This window comes from Henckelia pumila, unplaced genomic scaffold (assembly GCF_033568475.1).
Source record: "Henckelia pumila isolate YLH828 unplaced genomic scaffold, ASM3356847v2 CTG_461:::fragment_3, whole genome shotgun sequence".
NCBI classification, from domain to species: domain Eukaryota; kingdom Viridiplantae; phylum Streptophyta; class Magnoliopsida; order Lamiales; family Gesneriaceae; genus Henckelia; species Henckelia pumila.
In genome coordinates, this window is record NW_027331831.1 from 4,509,513 (window position 1) to 4,521,847 (window position 12,335).

At 31.8% G+C, this 12,335-nt stretch overlaps 1 protein-coding gene across 2 annotated transcripts; it reads right to left on the bottom strand.

Moving 5' to 3' along the window:
* Nucleotides 1-5,502: 5,502 nt before the first annotated feature.
* Nucleotides 5,503-7,199, bottom strand: LOC140872269 (probable membrane-associated kinase regulator 2). Of its 2 annotated transcripts, none has more exons than XM_073275087.1 (2): nt 6,039-7,199; nt 5,503-5,688 (listed from the first exon to the last, which is right to left on the bottom strand). In XM_073275087.1, exon 1 carries the CDS (start codon nt 7,112-7,114, stop codon nt 6,041-6,043), a length of 1,074 nt encoding a protein of 357 aa, XP_073131188.1. In that variant the 5' UTR covers nt 7,115-7,199; the 3' UTR covers nt 5,503-5,688; nt 6,039-6,040. The 2 variants fall into 2 exon arrangements, with proteins under 2 accessions (XP_073131188.1, XP_073131189.1); XM_073275088.1 differs by lacking the exon at nt 5,503-5,688 and adding an exon at nt 5,789-5,886.
* Between the last annotated feature and the right edge of the window lie 5,136 nt (nt 7,200-12,335).

The following is a 12,335-nucleotide window of genomic DNA, read 5'->3' on the forward strand; positions in this document are numbered from 1 at the left end:
CGAACGTGTTATTGTATTTAATTATTTTACAAAATAGTTGATCAATATCCATTAATGAATGCTAAGTCTTGCTTTTGGACAACGTATTCAGAAGCCTCCTTCAATTGTTTATGCTGAACTTGAAGCAATTCTCAGTGGATTACAAGTAGCTAATGAAAATAATCTATTGATTCACTTTATTTTTTCGGATTCTCTTTTGACAGTGCAAGTCATCATTAGGCCATAAGAGGATTGGAGTTATGCCGGTGCTCTAGCTGCAGAAGTTCCAGTGCGTCAAGCTGCTGACGTTGTACTGCTTGATTTGGTTGGTTAGGTGGGCCGTAAAAGAGATATATCAGATCTTAAGGGGTAATATTGTCTCTGAAACGTCCTAAAATTTCTACTGCATTTTTTTTTGAAAACTATCTCTAACAATAAAATAATGAATATAAATATATATATGCCCATACATATATATATCGTACTAAAAAAAATAACTTTACTTAATTTAAAATATAAATGCACAATAAATACAATAAAAGTACACACATGTAACTAAATACCTAACATTAATTACTAAATAATCATTTATAAAAATTTCCATAATAAAATTCCTAAACAATAATTCTACACCAAAATCCATGCAAACTTTAAAATAAAATAATTAAATCTAACAATCATGCATATCTAAAAATCTAAAGCAATTAATCGTGTGCGAAAATACATATTTTAAATCTCAACATAAATATCGTAATAGAGCTATGATCACGGGTACTAGCCGCCTGAAAACTCATACGCCCTCGCCGCCAATCGGGAACACATTGTCCTCATTGACATTTTGCTCACCCGCACCATTTAAATCTAGTGAGCTTAGAGGCTCAGCACGTTCTATCCTTATATAACAAAATGAAACCACATACAAGCACACATTATATAAAATACGTGAATAATAATTATACGTGCATGATCTTAAAATTATATGCATATAAACATGAAATAACTAATTATACAGCTTAATCATCATGCAATAACATAAATTATCATACTTCATAATTCTCATAAAAATGACTTATCAAAATTTCTTAGTTCTCAACAGGTCATATCCATGTCGGTGGCCTCATACTAAGCGATTGATCAATCTAAAAACCAACGTACGCGGCGGTGGGATTTTCATCTCTGTGCTGCCACTTCACCAGCCCTCTCATCTGGATCCATAAGCTCATCATACTTATACATCATTAGGAAGGTCACCGGGCCCAGGTATCCCGGCCTCCAACCACATCACTTCCCACCTTCACTTCAACTTCCATAAAAATATTTTTCATAACATGCCCTTAAACTTATCATGAAAATTCTTAATGATGCATGAACTTAAAATTCTCATTTATTTCTTTATTTCATGAAAATTTGCCCGTAAATATATACTTAATTTGTTTTCTTAAAAATCATACTTATATAACTAATAAATTACATGCATGAATTAAATATATATTTATGGTTCATTTATTTTTCCAAGGACTTGTTCGAGCTGCTGATCACTAGACTTAAACTCAAAAATTTCTAGACTGGCCCAAAAACCCAAAAATTTATAGACTGGCCCAAAAACCCAAAATCCCAACCTAACCTGGCCCATTAAGCTTCATGGGCCCCCAAGCCCATGAAAAACTAATGGACTCACTTAAAAACATAATTTAAGCCAATTAACTAATTAACTTAAAATTAAATTAATAAAATTATTAACTAACCATTAATTTATAAATTAGACCGATAAAATTTCTAAACCCGATACAACTTGGCCCATTAATTCTCATGGATCACACGGCCCATGACAAATTAGTGGGCTCACTTCAATAATTATTAAAGCCCATAAAATTAATTCAATTAATTAATTAGTCAAGCTCAACCCATTAATTAACTACTTAAACTCTTATTTAATTTAAAATAAAAATACCCGAGCCCAACTAATATAACTCGGACCCTGACCAAAATAACTTGACCCATTATATTTTAGACCAGACCCGGACCCAAAAAAACCAAGTCCGTTCCGCCAAAACACAAGACACAACCCTAGCTTACCTCTCCCTAAACCCAACTCTAGGCAGCCCTGAGCGGCTTCAGAAAATCTTATTGTGCTGCTTGCTCAGGCCACCTTTGACCGTGAAACCACCTCTCATACTTAGCCACCATCCAGGAGGTTCTAACCCAACAAATTTGACCTTAAACGGAGCTCTGTAGAAGGAGAACAAACCAAAACAATCACACTCTAGTTTCTGCTCGCGTGCAGAACGCGACCACCGCATTCCGGACGTTCTGCCGCCCAGCTCCTGTCATTAACGGTCGGGGAACTACATGGAAAAGCTTTCCTAAGGTCTTGGGGTTCTAACCCAACTGGAATCACCCTAAAACACGTGCCCTGTGGACCGCGAACGATCCAATCTCTCAACCTCGCTCAACCTGCGCAATCTGCTGCGCATTAGGAGATATGCCTCGATTCCAGCCCTTTCCAGCCTGAACCACCCATCCAAAACAGACCCTAAGGACCCTATCTCAACCCTTGAACCATTGGTTAGCCCCTCGAACAGCCCTTGAATCAGAAACTTTCAAAAACAAGCCATCATGTCATAAAAACGTGAATAACTATGCATGTTCATGAAGGATTTTCATTCTAAAATTAAATACACATGCAACATCAAATCTTTTATGCATAAATCAGTGTACTATGATTTAAATGGTGAGCAAGAAGGGATTCGAACGTGCCTTGATAATTATTAGCAAGAAATAATGCTTATGTCGCGCGCAAGGCCCTCCGGGACGAACAGATCTCCAAACTAAAATAAAAAACCTTGAAAGCTAGGCTATGGTGGATGAGTTCTCTGCTAAAGAACATGAGAAATGGGCAAGAAGGATGAGGGAGGCGGCTAGAAGGTTTTTACGTAGGTTAAGGGGTATGGTTTAGGTTAATTCTTTAATAAAAACAAGTTTAGGATAATAGCTAATTATTAAACTAATTAAATAACTTAAAACTCTTAAACACAATCATAAATTTGATATTTAACCTTAAATCCCGAAATACAAAATAAAAGGATTTTTAAAGGTTAATAAAAGTCATTAAAATAACTTATTTTAGGTAAAAGCGGGCACATACATATATACATATATAAATACCATAATTTTCTTAAAATTTTACCATAAAATAATATTTTAAGGCTCCTAAAAATCTCATAAAATATTTTGGGTGAAAACTAACATCTCGTCCGTCCACGGTCCCGCCTACGCGATAATAAAATAATTTTTTCAATTAAACTCATAAATTAAAATCTAACGGTTTAAATGCTGAAATAATATTTAAAACATGCAATTAAATCACATAATTCACATAATATCCCATAAAAGCAATTTAACACATTTTCACATTATTTTAAAATTATTAAATCTCCTAGTTATGCATGCGGATTTACGTGACGAATTTCTAGGCGTTACAGTCTCTGATGGAAAAAGGATCGGCTATAGGGAAATAATAAGACTGATTTTGAAGAAGTACGATTCAGCATCAGCAGTAAGACACACCCCTTTCTAGACTGATCATGAGCTTAACAACTCGACCAATCTATACTATCATAAATATAAGAAAATAAAATTGTGTCTTGACTAACATTGCTTTGGTTTGGTGATAATCATTTGATCCTAACAAAAAAAAACTCAATTAAAACCAAATATCGAAAAAAGAAAAAGACAAACGGAACGAAAACGAGCAAGCTTATTAATGGTGAGAAGACAAACTGCGAGGCGAAGAAAGGAAAAGTGAGTCACTTTGTGAAACATCTCTTTTGAGGCATAACATGTCCACCGAGAAAGACAAATTTGACCTCTACCACCAATTTTAACACGAATCCCCATGTTGAAAATTTTCTTTAAAAAAAAAAAGAAAGACAGACAAAAAGTAGGTTAGATTTTAAAAAATCCCCTTTTAAGATATTTTTTTATTATCGTTTTAAATCTTGTTTTGAAATGACACATATAAGATATATCCTATCATATCTTCATGTAATTCACAAAAACATTGGAAAAGTATACTTCCAACTCGGAGCAGAAGTGAATCAAACTACCGATCAACCCAAAACTTGGATGGTGTCTCATTTGATCAGAGTCGTGTTCCGTCTGAGTTTTAGTTATTTGTCAATACACACCTAAAATTAAAACCCGATAATTTTTTTTTCATCAATTGGCTAAGAACTAAGAAGACTTGCGAATAGAGGTGTCAAATAGGACCGGCTCACAACTTATCGTAATCTACTAATATACCAAGTGGAGCGGGACGGCTCATCTTTTAGACGGGTTGAAAAAATGTCAGCTCAATCCAACTCACCTATTTTAGGTGACGAGATAAGCTATAATTTGACGGTTTTGGCTATTCAACCCACAACTTACCATTAGAGGACGAGCCGGGGAGGCCGACCCGCAATTTGATAGGTTTAAAAATTGTCAAACCCAATATGACAAGTGTAATTCATTTTGAGATTTCTATTTGTCATGAACACAAAATAGAGTAACTTGATATATATGTATATATATATATATTATATATATATATATATATATATTATAAACGATAGAGATGGGAAAGGTCTTGTAGAAGCACTGGATTCGTGATGATTGTGAAAGGAAGAAGTTTCCCTACACATTAAAGTCATGGAAAAATCGCAAGAGATGATACAAATATGGTTGTGTAATTGAGTAATCCACGTCGCCACCTTGAAAATAGATATCAAGCACAAAATAATTTATTAATTGCTAAGTGCCCTACATAATTAAATGGACGTCATATTTTGAATCAGGGAATTAAGTAACTGGCGAGTCGAAATTTCCAAGAGATATATATAGCAATATCTCATGGATAAGACAGATTTCATATTTAATTTAATTTATAAAAAATTATTTTGTGTAATAAATATAAATCGGATTGACTTATCTCAAATATTCAAATTCGTGAGAATGTCTTACTGAAAACATGCTCTTCTTTTATTTGTTCGATTGTTTTAACATATAGTCTAGTTCTTATATACATATTTTAATTACTTAATTAATATTCGCATATCAGTTAAGTTTTAGAAAACATATTTTCTTTATAATACTTTAAAAAATGATAAAAATAACTTGCAAATTTTAGTTTTTCAAATATTTTCTTGATCTCTGAGAAAAAATAATTAAACAAGTTCATATATTTTGCATATATAGAGAATATTAAATAAAAATCAAAAGAGATCACTTGACAACCGTGGGTATTTGATCGATCGTCGAGGATTACATTAGCAGTCCAAAATCTAATCGAGAGTGTTTATGAAAGAAATCGACTTTGCTAACATTTTCAACGTCACAATAGATGGGAAATGAACGATTCAATGTATTGTGATTATTTTATAGTAAACGAAATATGATATGGACAAATAAGAAATGGGAAATCCATAACTTTTAATTAATCACTAACTTCAAAGCATTCAAAGTCGAAAAGACCACACAGTTATAACCTAAGTGCTTTTAACCCTAATTTAAGCACTTTGACCATCTCCACTATTTACTTTATTCATTTAATATAATTTACAATAATAATAATAACTAGGTACTAATTACCCCAAGTCTGAACTGATCTTCCCAGAAAATAATAATATAATGGTAATAGTCCAAGTTGGATCAGTACTCGACAAATGGGACCTGTAAATATCAATCAGAAAAAACAAATCATTTATAAAATTATAACATTAAGAAATTTAATATAATATTCAATAGAAATTGCTTCTTTTTTTTTACTACTACCTTGTAAAATTTTCTCGTCATTTGCCAATCAAGATCTCTGATACAACGTTATGGTAGTGTTTGAGATAGATTTTAAGAGGCACTCTTCAATTTTCACTACACAAAAATAAATTTAAAACAAAAAAAAACAACTGAAAAATTATCTCCAAAACATTACCTAAGTATTTCAACATAACAAAAATACTGAATTAATGTCACATTAACATGCCATAAAAAAACGAAAATAACATGTTAACACTGAAATTTACCTCTAGAGGCGTTGAAAGGATCTCTTACAATGCAGAATGGCGTCTTGGATCCCATCCTGCACCTGCAACAGCGAGTCATCGCGGCGGTCCGGCGGCGACGCTGCGACGGCTGCCGACGACGCTGACCGGCTTTTACCCAACTGCTTATGCACTACTTTCGGCCCCGGAGCTTGCACTGGTAGTCCTCCATTCACTTGAGGCGCTATACGACTCTTCACTCCTTCTTCCTCCACCGCCACACGCGGCGGAGAAGAAGCCGCGCCACCACCCTTCGAACCAGAGAAGCTCTGCTGCCCGCCGGAAAACTTCAGTTTCTCGACGTAGCGCTTTGAAACACGTATGTACAAAGGCTTCACCATTTTCAAATACTTTTGGATCAACTTTTTGTCATCCGAAACAGAAACGCCACTCAAATCTAAATTCTCCTCATTGTTCTTCATCCCTTTCCCCTGTTTTTCCTTAGAATGGTTGTCTCTGTTAAACAGAGAGACGAGCGGGGCTTTCACCTCCTCCACCTTAAATTTCACCGCAAAAAACTTGCCACTCGTTTTAGTACACTGGTTTTCTTGAAATTTCGGGGTCTCCGCATCATTCTCAGATTTTTCAGACCTCGATCTCTTGAACTTGAGCAAAAGCACACGAATTTTGGTCGCCGACTTCAGTAAAGAAACTGGGAAGGCGCTGTACGAGGTTTCTTCGGAGACATTCAGCAAAATGCTTGAAGATTCGACCGTGAATTTCGGGTCTCCTTCATTTTCATGCTCCGAGCCTTCTTCCGCACGGGACCCATCCTCAGTTTTATCTCCATCTTCTGTTCTCCGAGTTCTTGGGTCATCATTTTCGCTGCGTTTTGGGGTGGACTCGTCTTCTTCGGCGTCGGTTTCATCTTCGGGGAGTGTGAACTCGAGGTCGAAGTATGGCCCATCTTCTTCTCCGTCGGAGGAGCAAGGACTGACGGCGGCGGTGACGATGGTCGGGGTAGAGGAGGAGTCTTGTTCCACGGCACTTGTTGGGCATCCTCCTCCGCCACCGTCACCGCCGCTTCGCCAGTAGTTGAGTAAAGAGAAAGCTTCCATAATTGGGTAGGAGAAACAGAACCAGTATATATATTGACTAAATTAAGCTGGGAATGCGTGGAGTTTTTACTTCGCGGAGATTTACGGAGAAAGAAAGATGCTTTTATAGCAAATTTATGTACGTATTTTATTTTATTTTATTATATATATATATATAGAGAGTTCTTTTATGATGCCCAACTCCATGTCCACCATGTACAATATGTGAGTTGACCAACACAATTGATGAGTTGACTTATCACATATTGTACATGGTGGGCATGGAGTTGGGCATATAGAGTTGGGCACCATAAAAAAACTCTATATATATATATATAGAGTTTTTTTATGGTGCCCAACTCTATATGCCCAACTCCATGCCCACCATGTACAATAGATGAGTTGACCGGTATAATAGATGAGTTGACTTGTACATGGTGGGCATGAAGTGAGCATATAGTGTTGGGCACCATAAAAGAACTCTATATATATATATATATATATATATAGAATTTCTTTCAAGTGCCGACCTACCATGCCCACCACCATGTGGCACTATTCTATTGGACCTACAATTTATCACATCTTTATCACATCCAATAGAATAGTGCCACATCATTGGTGGGCATGGTAGGTGGGCACTTGAAAAAAACTCTATATATATATATATATATATATATATATATATATATATATATAGAGTTTTGTCATGCTGCCCACTTTCATGCCCACCTATGAGGTGTCAATCATCCAATGGATGAGATGAATCATATACAAATGATTCATCCAATGAATGAGTGCCACATCATAGGTGGGCATGGAGGTGGGCAGCATATCAAAACTCTATATATATATATATATATGAGAAAAGGAAGTTGATATTTACACTCAATTTTTTGTTATTTGCACTCCACTTGTGAGTAAATTGGACACATATTTTACACATGAAGTGGAGTGTAGATAACACAAAATGGAGTGTAAATATCAACTCTCATATGAAAAATGGTAAGACTGCATCTCTCGTGAGACGATCTAACAGACCGTGACAAGTCAGTCCTAATCATATTTATAATAAAAAAAGTGATATTTTTGGTAAAAATTCATGTGAAACGGTCTCAAGGGTTATTTTTTTGAGGCGTGTCTCATATATGAGTTATCCTTTAAAAAATATTACATTTTATGCCAAAAATATTACTTATTATTATAAATACGAGTATGGTTGATCCGTCTCACGGATGAGACCGTCTCGCATGAGTGTTATTTGATATTTTTATGGGTAATCCAAAAAAGAGATCAGTTTCACAAAATTAACACATGAGACCATCTCACAAGAGTTTTTGCTAAAAACGTATAAGTCAATTTCATGAGACCGATCTATTCTTATTTTTATGGTGAAAGTATCACATCTTATTATAAAATATGAGGAGAGTTGACACTTTTCATGAATAAAGATACATGAAATTGTATCAGGGATTTACTATATATATACTAGTATCCGTTGCACGCGATCTGTGCATATACATAAGTTTTTTTTATGTTAATTAATTTTCATATTATTTTAGAATTCACATAATAAATTAGATATTCAAAAGTTTAAGAGTGATGATTATTTAATCTAAATCATTAAAAAATATATATATAATCTAAAAATTCATAAATACAAACAAAGATAGAGAGTATCATTTTGGTAAATAATATTATTTTTAGTGGCTAAAAAAAAGATTATATAAAATGACTATTGTTTAATAATTTTGATTTTGCTGAAAATTAAGTTAGGATATAATCGTAATTTTATCTAAAGTTTTATCAATCAATTAAAAGTAAATTAATTATAGAGTCTCTACTATAATAATATAAGGAACGTGTGCGCACGTACGATACAAAAAACTGTTTTTATGATATAATATGAATTAAATATATGTAATTCTATGTTATACATGAAGTTTTACTCTCGGTGCATTTTTTACATGAGATTTTCGATTAACGACTTTAAAACAAATACATGAAATTCGTAAGTCTTTTTATTATCATTATTTTCAAATGAACACATCCACGGATATCTTGAACGAATACATCAAAAATATTTCTCCCAAAAATCACAGAGCCGGGGACAAAGTGGTGAAAATTGAAACAACAATTCATGGGAGTGTGGGTAAAGATAACCACACTTGTGATAATTTTATCCTACTTTTTACATGCATTATCTCAATTTTTTTTGTATTTAAATATGAGATTTATCATCACATACTTGACATAGTTTGACATTTTTTCACCAATATTTATATTTATGATTTGATATTATTATTATTATTATTATTATTATTATTATTTGTATTTTTAATGATTTAATTTGTATGTATAAATACAATATATATTAAGGTGTTTTTTCATTTCAATTGAAAGTGAGATTTATTTATTAACGTGGATTTGAACCAGTTTTTCTATCCTATTGAGATGTTTTTCCACTGTACCGCAAGAATGCTGTCATAAAACTTTAGGTTTTGAAGCATATTGAAACGAATTTTTTTTTTTTTTCAAAAAAAGTATATTTCACTATTTTTTCCAATTTTTTTTTTTTGAAAAATCATGAAATTATAGTATCTCAAAATATTAGAAATCCACTAAAATTTTAATTGGAATCCTACAAAAATATATGTTGAAATTTATGGTGATATTTATACATTTATTATATTGTCGTGTGCATGCAACATTATTGGGCACCACTACATACGAATGAAGAAGTGCATTGGTCAACGTTTAAGAAGAGCTACAATTATAATTCAAACCTCAGGGAATTATTTGACTCGTGGGATCTGGTGATTTAGGATGTACGATACATATATAAATGATAAATCAATACACAGATAACATATTAATTTATAATTTTAATCATATGTAGAATTCAAATCAAATATTAAATGAAATACATATGTATGACCAATTAATACCACATCAAACAATGACTGATATATAGATACAAACAAAATGAATTTCTTGTTAATTCCTTAGATCTAATATGAAGATCTCACTCTATCTGTACATGCACGACATTAATAGTGCATCTAATAGTGAAAATTTATTAATATTAGTGACCGCAACAGACGCTTTGCGTGTGCAATATAATATATATTAGCGATCATGACACATGATTTTTATATGCTTGATGATTTGATATATAAATTAGAGAGAAGTTGTAAAAAAAAAAATTGTAAATAATTTAATAAAAATTGATAAATGATTAAATTTTAAAAAAGAGATAAAGATAATATGAGATAAGATTGTTAGAGAAAAACGAGGATAAATTATTTATTTAAAATCTAACATAAAAGATATGTGTGTTAAATTTAGGGGTAAAATAAGAAAATTTTTTGGTGTAATTTGATACACCAAAATCGGTTAGTCTAAGGGGTTGAACTATTATAATATACTAGCGTTCTTTGCATGCTATATATAAATTTTTTATGCTAATTGATTTTCATGTTATTTATAGAAGTCACATGATGAATTAAATATTCAAAATTTTAAGAGTGATAACAATCTAATCTAGAAATTTAAAAATACAAACAAAAATAGAGCATGTCATTTTGGTAAATAAGATAAAATCTAATGTCAAAAGAAATAAGAGATCATATAAAATGACTAATTTGTCTAATAATTTTGGTTTTTGTTTGGAATTAAATTAGGATATAATCGTAATTTCATCATCAATTAATCTAAAGTTAGTTAATTAAAGGCTCTCTACTATAATAACATTACAATATATATATATATATATATATATATATATATATATATATATAGTAGTATAGTATAGATATGTAGGGTTTATTGAAAAAATAGTGAATCTCATATGTATTAATAATTCTTAAATTTTAGATATTTCTTGAAGCAATGTATGATAAGATCGTATTTACCATGATTAATCTCGAAGCCAAACTAAACTCCGATTCATCCGTAGTATGTCTTATCTCATAAGAGAAAATTCTTGTGACCTCGAGGGGTACAAAAAAATTGTAATGGGGAACATGAAATATAAGACAAATGGTAGTCTTGTGATTATATATTTTGATTGGAAAGTTGAAATCCGAATAAATAATATATTTTCCAGAAGAATAATTTTTTTTTCAAATATATATAGATATATATATATAAAACTTGGTTGGATAGAATGTATTTAAATTATTGATAATTAAAATAAGGATGTGGTGTGTGGGTATGACAGAGGAGTCATGTGATTTAGCAGTCAGTTTGTCAGCCATAGTAACCTATCAATCAACTGCTGCATCAATACTTTCCCACGAATGTGCTGAAAGAGAGACACACAACTCAACTATTGTTTTCTTGTGGGATGTGATACTTTTTATAGTCTCTCGATATGTTCACTTCAAGCATAAGTTAAAAAGATTTAGTTTTCATATCTGAAAATTTTGTTTCAACGTTTTGGTTTCATATTTCTTTCCATGGATGAAAATTGATATAACGAGTTAAATTTATTATATTAATATATGATATTTGAGTAATAAAAGTCTCAAATTGATATAAAAATTAAGATTTTGAGTATAACATTAAAACAAATTTTTTAATATCAAAAGCTAACTGTACATACATGTTTATGTACAAAATATTTATATGAAAGCACTTGTCCATTATTAATTAGTACATACATTATTATTTTGAAAATCACAAAAATTAATAATTTGTGTGCACTAATTTAATAAATTTGAGCACACAATTTATGTATTGATTTATATATTTATGACATTAATTGTCTTAAATTGAGTATAAAATCATGATTTATATTTTCGGTTTTAAAGAGATGAAATATAACACAAAAAACTTTATACCAAAAAAACTTGTTTTTATACGAAATTTGAAATAATTGGTACTGAAATTTCATATATTTATACCTGATTTTTAATTTTTTATACATATTTGTCATTTCGAAAATGATTTGTGGATCCAAGGAGTATGAACAAAATCATGAAAATATATTTTTATGGTATTTATAATAATAATTATCGTTGATATTATAACCCGAGCGAACTTTATATAACCCATCTTTTTCAGGATGACACACCAAATATCAATTCTTGAAATATAACCTGTTAGGATGACAGTTCCCCATTCCAAGTTCCCTCATAAATCATGCTATCACTGGCCAACATTATAGATTTGATCGGAAGTCCAGATTTAGGGAGGCGAATAATTTCTGAGTTCAAATATCCTAGTATAAGTACAAGGT

Bases quoted from the DNA above. Each gene is read 5' to 3' on its own strand.
- LOC140872269 (XM_073275087.1), bottom strand. From the start codon at position 7,114: ATGGAAGCTTTCTCTTTACTCAACTACTGGCGAAGCGGCGGTGACGGT.